The 16,488-nt window shown below is 36.6% G+C and overlaps 1 protein-coding gene across 2 annotated transcripts in view; it reads right to left on the bottom strand.

Annotated features, from left to right (window-relative positions):
* LOC139943828 (regulator of G-protein signaling 9-like) overlaps positions 1-16,488 on the bottom strand; it is a 78,856-nt gene that overhangs the window by 37,779 nt on the left and 24,589 nt on the right. For both annotated transcript variants that reach the window (XR_011786894.1, XM_071940659.1), the window contains exons 4-5: positions 13,329-13,393; positions 696-772 (exon numbers count right to left, since the gene is read on the bottom strand). Coding sequence is in view for 1 of the 2 variants with exons in the window: in XM_071940659.1 (XP_071796760.1) it covers positions 696-772; positions 13,329-13,393 (142 nt within the window). In the remaining variant the exon portion in view is untranslated. The remainder of the gene's footprint in view (positions 1-695; positions 773-13,328; positions 13,394-16,488) is intronic.

Raw genomic sequence — 16,488 nt, 5'->3', positions numbered from 1 at the left:
AATGGCTGATGACACACATTCTAAAAACTGAAAAAACAAATTGATTTTTTCCTCAATAGCAATTATTTCATTGGCTTAAAGGAGCGTGTTGGCTTGGATTGGTCGAGTTGGTCTTTGAAAAGCGTTCTGTAACCGTTTGTTATAAAATGCATGGGTAGAAAAGATGTTGTAAAAGTAGAATACAATGATCTACACAAATATGCCTCGAAATTGCGTGGTTTTCTTTTTACCTTATCGAGTAACACGGTCGGCCATTAATGGGAGTCAAAATTTTGACTCCCATAAATGGCCGACTGTGTTAGTTCACGACATAAAAGGAAAACCGTGCAATTTCGAGTGATACTTGCGTGGATCATTGTGTTTTACTTTGAAAACAATGATCCACGCAAGTATCACCATATTCTAACCATATGCATTTCATATCGAACGGTTTTTCAACGCTTTTATAGACAAACTCGTCCTTTAAATGTTGGTTTTCATACAGAAGATTTCTAATCAAATGGGGGAAAGGAAACAACAGTGGTCTTCTTTTGGCAACAACACCACAACAGGTAGATAGGCCTGCAGGGCCTCTGCTTGAAGCTTGAGATTGCCAAAGGAATTGGCAAGAGACCATTCAAGAAGGTTGCTCTGCTGAGGGACACTTGAAGAAAACAAGAAGTTTTCCCCTAATGAGAGGCAAATCACATCTGTACCTGAGTTGTTCTTGAGCTTGCACCAGGACGAAATCCCACTTATGTCTCAACATCCGCTGTAGTTTATTAAAAGCAGTCTGCCAAGAAACAAAAACATTGTAGCAAATTAGTCACAAGCAACTGTTTCTTAGAATGGTTTGTGGTCTGTTTTGTAAACATTAGGGGGAAATACAATATATTTGTAGTTCAGTGTAGACTTCAAACAGCTTGCATTTTCAAACATTCACTCATGCTTGTGTAAAAACAAATTAAATTGTTATTTTTGTAATTTTTACGGGTTCTATGACCCTGTGTTTTTTAAAAACTTGTCAATATTTAGAACATTTTTAAGTAAAGCTCGAATCCATGGGAGATCAGTGAGTTGTTTTTCTCACTGAATGGAATAAACAAGGTATAAATAAATAAATTTACGCAAGGTTAATCCTTTATTCAGAGTTCTAAAAACACTTGATCATCTCAACTTTCTTCACTTTGTCGATCATCTCCCCATTTACATCCCTTTGTGTAAATTTTATTAATGTTTGCAAATCACAATAATCCCAAACCCGCATCTGTATTCACACATTATGGTATCCCAGCGGTTGGCCAAACTGTTTTCTGCATGCATAATTAATGAAGCAATCATGATATATTAATTGCTGGTTCTTGCTTCCGGCCTTTTTTATCGGGTCCATGGCTTTAACTGGAATGAATCCACTTTATTCGCTGCCGTGCTTTAATTATCACTACTCTCTGGAGGGTTTAACCGGTTTACTTTCTCTGGACATTTTTAAAACTCTGCTGAAAACCCACCTATTCAAAATTTCTTATGATTGACTTTCTGTCTAACCATTTATTTTTGCCAACACGTTTATGTAATTCAACATTTTTTATTCAACGTACCCTTATTTCTTTCCAAGCTTCGTAATTTGTCTTTTTGTTTTTGTTTTTGTTTTTGTTAACTCTCTTTGTTTGTTTTATGCGCCTCTGAATAAGTTTAGTCTTAGATGGCGCTTTATAAGTTTTAATTATTAATATTAATGAATGGCTTGGATTTGAATGGCTTGTTATTTTTTGTGTAAGGTTATGTATCACAATCAGACTGTTGGAAAGCCGTTATGCAATGGTCAATCATCTACCCACGGGCGGTCAAACCATAGAGAAAGGACCAAATCAAACAAACGCATCTCAGAGAGACATATCCGTCTTTATGAATTTGGCTGTTATGTGAAAGAACAGGTCTTCGAAAATGGGATTAGGCGAAGATCCATCCAGAGTATTTTTTGTTTTGCATAATGCGCTTGTCATAGATTCATTTTGGTCTTGGTGGGTTTTGAACAAGGGTAAGGCACTTGACTGCTTTATTAAATGTTAGAATACATGTTTTCTCACTTGGTGTATCCCAACAAATATGTAACAATTTGAGCTCAATTAGTCATCAAAGTTGCAAGTAAATAATGAAAGAAAAAACACCCAAATTCCTGAATTCTTTTAATATTTGAGTGAGAACAATGTTTGTTACCCTCGGAGGGAGCTGTTTCTCACAAGTTTTTATACTATCAACAGCTCTCCATTGCTGGATACCCAAGTAAGTTTTTATGCTAATAATTATTTTGAGTAATTACCAATAGTGTCCAGTGTATTTATAAAGTGTTTTCAATCAATAAAGCTATTGAAATCAAAGGTTAAAAGAGAGTGGACACTGTTGGTAATTGTCAAAGACTAGTCTTCACAGTTGGTGTATCTCAACATATGCCTAAAATAACAAACCTGTGAAAATTTGAGCTCAATCGGTTGTCGAAGTTGCAAGATATTATGAAAGAAAAAACACCCTTGTCACACAAATTTGTGTGCTTTCAGATGTTTGATTTTGAGACCTCAAATTCTAAATCTGAGGTCTCAAAATCAAATTTGTGGAAAATCACTTCTTTCTCGAAAAGTACTCCACTTCAGAGGGAGTCGTTTCTCACAATGTTTTATACTACCAAACTCTCCCCAACTCTCCCCATTACTCGTTACCAAGTAAGGTTTTATGCTAATAATTATTTTTAGTAATTACCAATAGTGTCCACGGCCTTTAAACAGATTTGAAATGCACAAAAAAAAAAAGATCTCCTGTGCTTTTCAGAAAGATTAAAGAAAAGCCCAGTACAAATGATTACTCATATTCTGTCATTTGTGGGAGCTCCTTTTTGTATAGCTGCTTTATTGCAGCATTGAGGTATAACAAAGCAACCTCCCACATGATGTCAAGTATTGTCATTGTGACACCTGCTTAACTGCAAACGTGTAGCTAGTTCTCCAAAACCTTCAGGTTGAGGCCAAATTTTTTGGATCAATTTGTAGTGTGATAAATTCAGAAAGGTAAAACTATCGAAATACAAACTATAAAGAAACACATTATAAACAAGTCTAAATAGCATTCCTGTTTAAAGATATTTGTCAAGTAGTTGTTTAGTAAAATTGATGACCCAAATAGTGAATTACTCAAAAAAGTTATAACTTTTGATCCACTTAAGCCTGGTTCATACTTCCTGCAATGCGAATGCGATACAAATTTTGATGTCACAAACTCACAACGAATATATTTTGCAAGAGTTGTGTTCAACTTCTGCGAAACATTTACTGCTTAAACAGCCATGTGACATCAAAAATTTGGTTCGCATTCCCATTAGCTTGAGGTATGGAACCAAGCTTTATACACCTTTGTCATGGTGCAGCCATCTTTAATTATAAATGTTACCAAACCGAGGCTGAAAGAACAAAATAGTCTGGTTGCTATTTGCAAATGATTATCAGCATCCATTATTGCTATTCGATAAAAGGAACATGACCAAGACAGAGGCAGCATGATAAAGGTCTAACCCCTTTACCCTTCCATTCACATTTTCATCAGGAAGGCAATCATATTCCTACCCATTGAAGAGAGAGAGAGAGAGAGAAAACCGTCAAAAAAGTCTGAAACTAGGATCCAAATTCTACAAGGTATGTTCTGAAATGATGGCATTTCCACCTTTTGGTAAACCCCTAGAGTTATAGATTTCAAGGAGCTTCTGGGAACAGTATCCACAGCTCAAGATAAATAGGTCAACCAGCACTATAGAGAAGTAGATCAACCAGCATGATTGCTTTATATCAGAAGAAAACTACAGCTTTACACTTTCCCTGAGCAGACGTAAAAAGTCTGAATTCAGATAAAAGTCTGAAAATTCCCCATCCCTGTACGTCGTTCAATAAACAATTGTTCCCCTTCACATGATGATTTCATGCACGTCCTTGGTCAGAACTTCCTCTAGCGGAAGATTTTGTTGTAGGTCGAGACCTCCGACAAATTGCAGCAATATTGGAAAAGATACTTCAAGAAACCCTGGTTAAATTGCTCTCATTTGAAAGGGGCTAAAAAGCCTACTGGCTTGTGCCCAGTGTAAAATTCGAGCTCAGATTTTATTTACAAAAATTGGAGCACTGCCCAGATTAAATTTACAAAAGAAATAAAACATAAAAGAATCAAACTTGGGTTGGACTGAAAATATATTTAGTTTGGTTCTTATTTGAATGAAATGAGGACAACTACATCACAAATATGTGTCAGGGAATCTTACAGACACATAGTATTATTTTAGTGTTATTGACCCCTTACACGCACGTCACACGCGGCGACTGTGACACACTCGAAATTTTGGTTGGCAATGGGTTAAAGTGTAAATGCTGCGTCGCCTAAAATGCGCACTTCACTGAATAAGGCACAGTGACATTGCCCATCAGTATGGCGCATCTAAGATTATTCTGATGATGACGTCAGGTAAAATGGGTCAACAGACCTTTTAACACTGCAACCATTTCACAAACCAATCAACACAAAGAAAGTTACAATTTTCTTTTTAGCCTTCGAAAAAACACTTACTAGGATCGAAACAATGGGCCATTAACTTTTTTTTTTTTTTTGCAATTTCCTATAACAAACAAAGAATTCTAGCCTTCTGATTATACCGTCAAAACTGTAACAATCATTGCCCGCTTTTTTTTTAACAACAGCCTAGACAATCAGGCATTGTTCTCCAGAAGACGAGATAAGATTTTCAATTTTCTCCTGTAAACAATTCAGACCTTGAGACAATGTCTTCCCCAAACAAAATGAAAGCGCCAAACAATTTCCCCAGGCAAACATCAATTAGAAGCGATGCATCACCAACTCAAATTGTATAGGTTTTCGTCTATACAATCATTCGGTCATGTGGTTAAACACTTCATAGGCTGATTTTTACACCTCGTTTACATGGTGCTGCACAGGTCAGTTGCTATGGTAACACCTCAAGAACCCATCAACGGCAACAAACACAAAGACTCCTTGCTGGTCTAGTGTATTTATATATACTGGCCAACTGTATATAAAGGGTCTTGCGGTGGTTGAAAAAAAAAGGACAGATATTGTATCTGTGTTCTAGCCTGACCAGCAAACACCAAGATAGAATTTCATTTTCAAGTGCAAGACGAATTCTCAGCAATAAGGATGACTTTTTGTATCTCACAATGTCAATGTAATAGCTACAAAAATAATTTTGAGTTCTATGAATTTTCACACAATTTTGTTCACTCCAAATAAATTAGTTATTAACAAAATAAATTAGTTTGTGCCTTCCACATGTTTTTCTTATGTGTGTTTAAAATTAGTTATTAACCAAATAAATTAGTTTGTTCGCTCACTTGAAATCATTTCGCTCACTCTAAATATAATACTTTTAAATAATTCTGGTTCCTCGCAATCAGGTTGAGACCCTGTACAACGGTTTTGCAATATTTTTTTTTAGAGCTCTTGTAATAATTTAATTGAGCTAAAAAAAAAAAATTTCTAGCAAAATGACTTTGAAAGTCTGATAAGATCTTGCAATATTTGATTTCAAGCTTTAAGAGGGAATATTATTTTATTCATGGTTTTTAAAAGACTGTAATACAGCGGCAAAAAGCCGAAATGTAGGCTTACGAAAACAGTCATTAAAATTATTACATTAAAAAGAATGGAAATCAAACATAAAAACACACAGACAACACATTTGTGACAGTAAAACATTCAAAAGAGCACACAAACATTTTGATTAGATTGAAGTTGATCCATTGCTTATAATCCAAAGAGCCTCGCCACACAATAACAATATTGAAGCTGGAACAAATAGTATCATTTGGAAATCCAATATTGCAATATTGAATAATAAATGAGCATGCACAAAAAATTATGCATAAAATAAGGGTTACCTGAGCAGAATGAAAAAGTAATAATACAATACGTAACTGGTATAACACTTCGCTTGGTTTTGCCAAGCAGAAAGTTATCTGCTTACGACTTGCAGCTCAATGAAATTGTGCCTCCTTGATCTGTTTTGAAATTATCATATACTGTTGTGCGGTAGGACATGTTATTTGTATCATGTGCAATGGGTACAGGCATAAATCATGTTTTTCAGCTTCCAGAAATTATTAACCTACATAGCTCGTGACTATAGATACATCATGCACAGCCACAGAACCCAGATGGCATGAATTGTTCATGGCTCATTGGAAGAAAACATGAATTTATATATTTTGTAGAGAGAACTCTGCACGATGTGTAAATGATTTTTCGGGAATGAAGAAATGTTTTTTTTTTTACACTGTTTGATTTTCTGTTACATTTGAGGATATTGTTTTCATTGCCTCCTCCTTTCCTTTCTTATATATAAATCTAAAATTAAAACCTGATGTTTTCTTTAAAGGTAGGGCCGTAGCCTACTTTGGTCAAAACGAAAAACAAATTGTTTGTAATGGTAATAGTTATTTTATCTGAGGGCCCCCAGTTGATTTTAGAATCTCAGTTTGAATCTCAAAAACTTGCCTGGAAGCGAGTTCTAGAGATTCAAATTTCTGTGTTGTCTATTTGTGACTGCTGCGCCCAGAGACACGGTCGTTACCCGGTCACCTGGCTTAATGTAGATGGAATTTTATGTTCTTAATAAAAATACAGTGACAGTTTATCTGCTTTCTCAATAAGTAGACGTATTCACTGTATTTTACAGGGGATTGCAGGTTTTTATTGACAATTTGGCCTAACCTTGTCAAAAACCAATCTATTACTCTACCTTTAAATAAGCATAATTTGAGATAAAACAGTTTAACAAATGCCATCCCACGCATGCCAAGTTCTGTTCTGCTTTGGCTGCCCCCCCCCCCCTTCCCCCGGATTATCCAGAACTTTACCAATTTTTGTTCTGCATGCCACATGAGATGGCAAACTTCAATAACCTTAGAGAATCAGAGCATTAATGCATACGATTAAAGACGAGAAAATCAAATAATTATTAGATTTTGACCTCATGCCGCCAGACGACGCTGGTACATTATTACCCAGGTTGTCATGGCAACCATAACCTAGAAACCATTCTTTTGAGATTGAGAGGCAAGTGGTAAATGATTCCCGGGCTACTGTGGAGTAGATAAATGCAACGACCCTATGGCCACAGGATCTGTTTCTAGTTCGTCAAAGTCTAGTTAGACGTAAATGTTTTATCAAGTTGTCATTTAATTCTCATTCATTGGAGATGAATGATGGGTTGGTTAACACAGGTTTAGAGTATTTATAATTGCCTATAGTGGACAGTATCAAATAACCCATTGTTGCTATGAAAGTGGCCATAATGTAGTGCTGGTCGTTTGTGCGTCTAAACGTGTACATCAAAAATAGGAAAAGCACCACCACAAAACATGGGTGGTGCTTAGGTTCAAGTCCCACCCTTACCAAATTGTCTTTGTTCAGTCCATTATCAGTTCAATGCAGATACACATAAATTGTTTCTATTTCTATATGAAAAAAGGGGTTTATCTAAAATTATGGTAATTTGAAGGTTGGGTAATAGCTTTTTGACAATGTAATGCTGATTTATATGTCAAATAATAATAAAAGAAAAAACACCGTCACACGAAATTGTGTGCTTTCAGATGCTTGATTTCGAGACCTCAAATTCTAAATCCTAGGTTTCGAGATCAAATTTGTGGAAAGTTACTTCTTTCTTGAAAACTTTGTTACATCAGAGGGAGCTGTTTCTCACAGTGTATTATACAATCAACAGCTCCCCATTACTTATTACCAAATCAGGTTTTATGCTAATAATTATTTTGAGTAATTACCAATAGAATCCACTGCCTTTAAGAGTCTGAATGATTTTTTTAAAATTGCTTTTGACCCCACACAATGTGTGACTGAGCCGACCTGATCCCCCAAATTGATCATAAATGTAAAGACTAATCCGAGTAACAAATGGAAAAAATAAAAGCTATAGCAATTGGCTATGCAATTACAATTCGACATACAAATCAGCATTACATTGTCAAAAAGCTATTACCCAAACTTCAAATGACGAAGTTTGAGATAAACCTACTTGATAAATGTCATCCTGATCACCCAACATGTAAAAATAAAAGCTATGGCAAATAAATAAATAACAATCTTGTAAATAAAAAAGGAGTTTGTTTATTTTCATCTGTGAAAATATCAAGATTTTTGTTACTGCGACAGTGGAAACAGTTCAGTGCACAAAACCCACAATCAATTCTTTATGTTTGGAAAACTACTGACCTGCTTTTTTTGTACTTTTTAAAAAAAGGGAAAAGTAAATTTAAACAAGCAAAGGAAATGTCCTTTACTTAATCACAGAAATGGAATCTAGTTCAACCCATAAAGTATAAACAGATGCGGCTTTAATAAAATAAAAAAATAAGAAAGAGTTGGTACTGCAGGATAATATTGGAGTAATAATAATTATTTTAACAACAAAGTCTTACAAAGCGCACATTTCTACCACCAAGGTAACTCAAGGTGGTTAATATATACATTGTTACAGAAAGATAGGTAAATTATTGAAGTTATGAATGAAAACACGCCAAACATGAAAACCCCCAAACAAAGTCAAGAACAAGGATTGTTGTAGGCAGTATCTCGCTAACTGTACTATCGCTTTCAACCCGCTGGGATATTGTTTGACAATTTGAGAACCAGCAACCTGAAAACAATATCCCCCACGATTAAATAACAACGGCCCCAAATGACAATGTCGTTCAAAAAGAAAATTCATGCTGCTGCAGGGAAAAGCTACTGCCACAAGAAAAAGTGTCATTCTCTAGTTTTCAATGTGGAGCCACGGGGGAACATTTCTACTCATCAATGACACAAAGTAAATGAAACTGTATATCAGCACCGTGACGCTGTGAACTTCTCAATAAAATGAAGAGCTGGATTTCGTAATTAGATCCCGGCCATTCTTAACTGACAAGGTCTTGCCTTGATGTGTTATACTATTCTCCGGAGGCCAGAGGTGGATGCTATAAATAGCAAAAGAAGTTTTGATTTAACGATTGTGAACAACACACTCCAAAGATGTTTTATTTTAATGAGCTATAGTATTTGGGATCAACACTACCTGGGCTGGTTTTACATATCTCACGGCATCAGTGATTTTAGAATCATTCTGAAAACAAAAAAACCCGCAACAAGGACCCCTGATGATGTTTTGTAAGATGTTGTGAGATCAACACCGAGATTTTTTTTAATTATCGGCTAAATAAACAACTTTAATTTTATTCATACGTTCAAAGGAAAAACATATTACTTTAAGAGGTCTATTTTATTTATATATTTTTTCTAATTGTAGTTAAAATCCCCTGTATGTTTTCCAAATTTCTTTTGACACTGGACACTATTGGTAATTGTCAAAGACTAGTCTTCTCACTTGGTGTATCTCAACAAATACATGGAATAACAAACCTGTGAGAATTTGAGCTCAATCAGTCATCGAAGTTGCGAGATAATAATGAAAGAAAAAACACCCTTGTCACACAAAGTTGTATGTTTTCAGATGCTTGATTTCGAGACCTCAAATTCTAAATCCTAGGTCTCAAGATCAAATTTGTGGAAAATTATTTCTTTCTTGTTATGTCAGAGGGAGCTGTTTCTCACAGTGTATTATACTATCAACAGCTCCCCACTACTTGTTACCAAATAAGGTTTTATGCAAATATAATTATTTTGAGTAATTACCAATAGAGTCCACTGCCTTTAAGAGTCTGAATGATTTTTTAAAAAATTGTTTTTGACCCCACACAATGTGTAAAGAACATGCCTCTCATCACCACTGTGACCCTGGTTCGATTCCCAGCTTCACAATGCCACGTGTGAGTAGAGTTTGGCATTGGTTCTCTCCTCAAACATCTCAGCCCCCGATTTCACGAAGCGTTGCGACGCGTCGCAAGTGCAAGTTGCGACCGGTTACACGTCGTAAGTTGCGAACTCGTCGCAGCCGCGACGTGTCTTATAGGTCTGCGACGCATCGCAAACCCTACGATGCGTCGCTACTTGCGATGAGTTTCGTGAAATCGGGGGTGGGTCATATAAGGGTCAATATGGCTGGCTGCCTATGGTGCCCTTGCGTGATTGTCTTTCTCATTCAGCTTGTCAGCTGTGAGTAAAGGATGATTAGATGTGACCCTAATCAACAAACGCAGGTAACCTTAATTTCTGCATCTTAGTGTTTGCACTCTAAGGCCAAATAAAAATAAGAACATGTACATGTAAGCGTCTTGTGCCTTTTTGAAAAAAGGCTGGAAAAGGGGCCTTTTTTTCTCCTTTTTTTCCGGCTGGGCTCTTTTCCAAAATTATCTTTTTTCTTCATCTGAGATCGTTAAACTCAAAAAAAAAAAAAATAGGAGCAGCCTCTAAAACGGAGGCGGGCAAGGACGCTAAACATTTGTTGTTTAGCCTAATATTAATGGCAAACAAGATACAAAGGTCAGGTTGACATTTAGAGAGAGTTGTCATCATAATTAAGATGACTGTCATACTCTCTTGAAATAGACACGATTTCCTGGAATCAATTGTGCTGTTTTTAAACGTGCAAATATAAATCTGATGTAAGGATAATTTAATTCAATGGAGTATAATTGTGGTCATTGGCTTTCTACTTGGGACATAACTCTTCAGTCCTTTGCAGTTTGCACGGGGGAGGGTTAGCTTTTATGATTCATGATAAGACTGGACTTCCAGGCTAGCTTTCCCAAGGAGCTTTACACTGTGGCGTTTTGTATGTTTGCAGTGTTCATTCGAACCAAGGACAACGTAAGACTTGCAATTACAAAGTTGTGGATTAGTGCAACTCATTAGCATAGATGTTAAACCAATATGAAAGGATTGGCTGTTGTCAGCTTGGCGCTTATATCCCCTTGTGGAAGTTGGCCGAGTTCCCTTGACGGAAATTTAAAGATCATCTTAACAAACAAAACAAAACAAAAACAAAAAACAGTTTGTGACTTTTGACGCTATTTATATATTATACAGAAGTAAAGGATCCAGATAAAACCAATGAGAGTAAGGTTTACTAAAGCTTGTTTTTGATTGGTTGGCAAGGTTTACCAATTATGATTAGTCCTGCAATTGAGTGATTGAAAGTTTGTGAGAGTAAATTTATCATCAATTTTGTCACACAGCTCATTGTTCAACTGTAATCAACTGTGGAGCTGGTAATTGAGTCACGGGTGCTATTGAAATGGATCTTTCAAATTATGATGAATAAATTAAAAGGTAACATCTCACACTAAATACTCAACTCATAAAAACAGAAAGTGATCATTTGTTAATCTAAAATGTAAAAAAAATAAATCCGCTTCATAGGACCTTTAAACAATTTTGTTTATTTTTGTTGTAATCATCATGAAACCATACTTCCCTAATTAGATCTCGTCTCCTCCAGTACATCTCTCTGCTTATCAAGTTAAATCATGGATGGCATGAATGTAAATTCATTAACTGAACTGAATTAGACCTGAAGGCCAGCCATACAGACCTTGTATTTGTTTATTACACAAAGCGCTAGACTACGAATGCTATAATGCATTCACTTTTTGATCTGTTCCATTTTGTTCACAATTAATTACTCCTGGGATTAGACTTTTATTACAGCCGTTGGCTTTCTCCCTACTCCTACTAATAATGATGGCGCCCTCCTTGCAAAATAGTCAACAACCAAAATTTTAAAACTCCGTCGAATTTCATTACAAAAATCTTTAGTTTTGCAAACATTTGCCTTATTTCTCACCAATTCACCATATTTCACCCAAAAAAAACCCAAAATTCTCACAAATTAAGTTTTTCAAGAAATTATGACACATTAACTAGTGAGTTTCTGTATTTCTGACATGATTTTACAGGGCATTGAGGCTCTAGGCGACCACAGACAGACTATTCATCTGAGTAGGGAGAAACTAAAAGATAAGGCGCCCTCAGACCATTCAACCTCATGGTCTGAACATCCAAGAAGGAAATGAACAACATTTTGTCTTTACCTCCTCCCTACAGATATCCCCCATATCAATGTGTTATTCACTACTTGATTACTTTTTCTCTTTCCATAATATATATACGAACCGACGTATGATCCCCCTATTCCCCGCCACAACCATGCACATTACAATGGCGGCTTCATACGTCGATATAGACGATGTTACCTATGTTTACATTCAAACCGCCCTCCGTTGAAAAAACACTGTACACTGTGTTTCGCCGGGCAAAAAGACACGTAGTCATGGTAAGATTGTATACACTTTCTAGCTGGCTGCCAAAACACAAAGGTTTTGCCTGGCGAATCATGTTATGGTTTTCGTGTGACGCAAGGTCACATCGTCTATATGCTTTCTCTTTTCCCCATCTTTGGACTTCGGATGTTTTTTTTTCCCCCATCTTCACACTGCAGTGATAACGATAACGATAACAACACAAAGAGAACGCATTCTATTGGTTGAATTGCTCCACGCAGAATACGCCCACGCTTATTCAACCAATCAAGGGCGTGCCTTTTAAATACTCTTGTTTTCATTCTCGTTGTCGCGGCCTCTGTGAGCGGGCCTTTAGCTCTAATGCTCTGCCTTAGACCATGCTCCATGCACCAGCCAGTTCCCCCACCCACTCTCCTTCCTGATTATACAATACTTGTCTTTGTTCATCTTCTGCATCATCTACTGACTGCATTCTGCTGTTTTCTTTACACTCCCTTTCAACCCAAATGCTTCTATTTATAACACTTAGAAAAAAAAGTGTGCATTGTCTTGTGATCTAGCCTTTGAGAAAGACTCTGCTCGCTAGGGTAAAAACCTCAGGTCTTTAAAAATGTTGTGCATGCACATGCACCACAGGTCTTTTTGGTTGGTAAGTAGTTTGCAACAGCTAAACTCCTTTTTGTTATTCCTTTTATTTTTAAGATGCTTACCATGAATGGATGGTTTTCATTGACTTTGAGATGAGTAAATTAAGGGATTAACTGGCATTTATGTCAATGTGTAAGCACAATTCTTTTTTAATCCTGTCCAGCTTGTACATGTACATGTATCCCCTGCCCTGACTGTCTTTATTCTGTCCTTCCCTTTCTATTCGATCCATCTATACCATGCTGTTTTTTCCTACAAAGACAGGCCTGATTCTTCACAGAGGCGATTGCCTCCGTGCCCCCTGGTCAGTGCCTTGGTGCACTTGAAATGCTCCGATAGAAATTTACATTTTTCTTAAAGGGTGCCCTTTACCAAGGAATAAATGCCTTGGAGCCCTTGCCCTTTCAAAAACAACTGCAGAGAGTTTTTCTTACTCACCGACTCAAATTCCTCCAAACCGTGCTGCTGCTTATTTCTCATCGACCGCTTGGCCAGATAAATGGCTGCAAGAACAAACACCATACAAAAACTTTGTTAACATAGGGAAGAAAGAAAAGTTAATAAAAGTCAAGAAAGATAAGTTAAAATTGCACACTTTGAAGTATTTTTTACACAAACCCCTTTCCAAAGGCCGCCATTGATGAGGTCAAACAATGGGAATGGGTACATTGTACAACTCTCAGCCAATGATCTAAGGCCCTTCGGATTCAGCTCAAGCTAGCTTGCCGTCTTTTTTTTTTTACAATTTGCGTCCGTGCTCAGGGCTTCAGACGAGAGGACAGAACCTGAAGCCAAATCCAAAGACGTGGTTTCAAAAAGGACCTATGTTTCATATTATGTAGCCAACATGAATAAACTCTACAGGAGTTGTTTTGTGGTTCTGCAATTGGATGGTGAACCACTTTGGTAGACAAATTAGAAAACCTGGTCTGCTGCGGCCTAAGACAAAACACAAGTTGCTTGTAAAGAAAGTGTCTGTCTGTCAAGAACTATCTCACTTTTTTTTTTTCTTTATGTTGAACTGTTTTCTTTAGTGCTGATGAGATATATATAACTTCATACTAAGGCCGTGTCCGAAACGGCGACTTTGGCTACAGCTACGGCTAGATCGCGCGCGTCTGCCTATTCTTCAACACTGGTAGACGCGCTGATCTAGACGTAGCTGTAGCCGAAGTCGTCGTTTCGGACACGGCCTAAGACCGAGGTGACAACCAGAAAGGCAAATTAAGTGATGAACTCGAATCTTAATAGCCAAGTGCAATCGATGGTATACTCTCCTTAAAGGAGTAGAGGCCCTTTGGAACCAGCACCCTTTGTAACCCTGGGTGCTATTTAGTACAGGGCACCATTTGGCACCTTGGTGAAACCATAGGTGCTCCGTGGCACCCTCGGTGCTCTTAAGCACCATGGGCACACTTTGGCACCCAAAACTGACCATTGCTTTACTTTCTAAAGGTTCCCATATATTTTAAGCGGCGGCAATCAATCAATCAATCAATCAGTTTGGTTCCACAGTTTCAAAATCACAATCAGTATCAAATCATAGGCAATGTATTAGTTGGAAATAAAGAAATAAATAGTTGTTTGATAAGATTAATTAAATGAATAATAAGCATTGACATTCGTGAAACTGTGGGGGACCCATACAGAAGCAAGGCTTGTAAGAGTATGGTTCCCTGAGCAAGCTTGTGCATTGAGCCGATAATTATTTAAATTGATGTGTTGTGGAAACATGTCCTGGTAAGGACAGGTGTACTCAAAAAGGCTCAATGCACAAGCTGCTAACAATGAAAGTAGTTACCTGTAACAACAAACAATGGACAAAACAAACAAAGACAAACAAAGACGGGTCAGCAAAGTAAGGAAGGCAACATCTATCGACAATATGAATTCATTAAAGTACACTTAGATTTACAATGTACGAAAGACAACTTGAAATTGCCCTTTTGAATTCCGTGCCTGAACTTTGGGGAAACCAACTCCAACTTTGTTTGGGAATGCATTCGGTGTTTGTTTATATACCCACATATCGTTGCCCATGTTTGCAAGACATCACAGTTGGTCCCTGTCAGCAAACCTCACAGCCATCCAAAGGTTAACGCTAATTTACTGGCAAGCATTTATACCAACCTTTTATTACATTCGATTTTTTATCACAGACTGACAGGTTTCGTGATGTGAATACAGTCAAAATCCATTGGATTAAAATAACTTTATTCTATAAATTGAAAAAAACCAAAACCTAAATAAACGACTGATGGCCTATCATTCTTAGATGACATTAACCTGTCAAAATATTGATAAACATTTCTGGGGGAAAAAATATATTCTCTGAGTTGTCCAAACACCTCCTTGGATCATCTTGACTCATTAATCACGATAAGGTTTTGGCAGATACAATCAAAACTGACTTTTATTCCACTCAAGAAAATTTCAAGTCTCACTAAAAGGGTTTGGGTACTTTTTGTAACACAAATCACACATATTTACATTAAACTTTATGTGACTTAGATATAATGATAGAAGAAAGCTTCCCTTAAACATTACTAGCTGAGGTGTTTGACATTTTTGAGAAATTAGTGAAACAATTTCCACTCATGGAAATTTCAAATTGGGTACTAATTTCTTGTTACAAAAAACACAAACCTCGAAAGATTTACATAAAATTTCCACAGTTCAAAGATTATCAATGTAGAAAGCTTCCCTTAAAACATTACTTGCTGAGGTATTGTAGTTTCTGTGAAATGTGTAAAACACATTTCACAAAAATTATTTTAGCATGAACAATGTATTTACGCGATTCTCCTGAAAACATTGCTCTGTGATTTTCACCTTTTTTTTCCTCTCAAAAACTTGACAACTTATGAAGCTGAAACTTCTACAGGTAAATTATGTTACATACATAATGAGTGAGAAGGATTCATGTCTTGGCCACAAAACCTACAACAAGGTACCAAAACCCCTTCAAGATATTTGAAGCCTAAATCAATTGTTTGTGTAAGAATTTTCTCTTGTGGTTTATTACTTGAATTTTTCATAGCAGAAATTGCCTGAGTAGTGTGCGAAGGACATTACAAATTTATGTTCCAATCGAAAAAAAGTTTAACTATATAAATTGCAATGCCAAAAATAGTTAACGACCTGACATTTCGATGACCCTAGCAGAGTCTTTCTCGAAGACTAAATGCCAACAGAACAAACATGAACAAATAAAATTTGTCAATTAAGTTGGGTATTGCTTCGTAAAAGATAGCTGACTGTTATACAAAAATTTAACAGAAATCAAGTCGAAAATTTGAATTTGAAATGTGCAAAATTCTTTCATTGCCAAACAATTTTCTTTGCATCTTTGTTTGGCGTCCGGTTAGCAAAGTGCTTTCACAACAATTTCCTTTATTCTCTGTCCTTAACGATAAGTGCACTAGTGCTTTGTGCTGATGAAAAGCAGTCGAGAAAATATGATTACATAACTTAATTATCCCCTGCTATCTGAACTGAATTCCCTTGTGATAAGTTCACATGTTTATTTACTTTCATGGCTGTAAGTAAGGGGGGGGGAGGGGAAAAAAAAAAAAAATACAATTTCTGGTCGGCCCTA

Source organism: Asterias amurensis, chromosome 11 (genome assembly GCF_032118995.1).
Source record: "Asterias amurensis chromosome 11, ASM3211899v1".
Lineage (NCBI taxonomy): Eukaryota > Metazoa > Echinodermata > Asteroidea > Forcipulatida > Asteriidae > Asterias > Asterias amurensis.
Note: the sequence above shows the minus strand (reverse complement) of the source record. Positions and strands in the feature narration are given on the sequence as shown.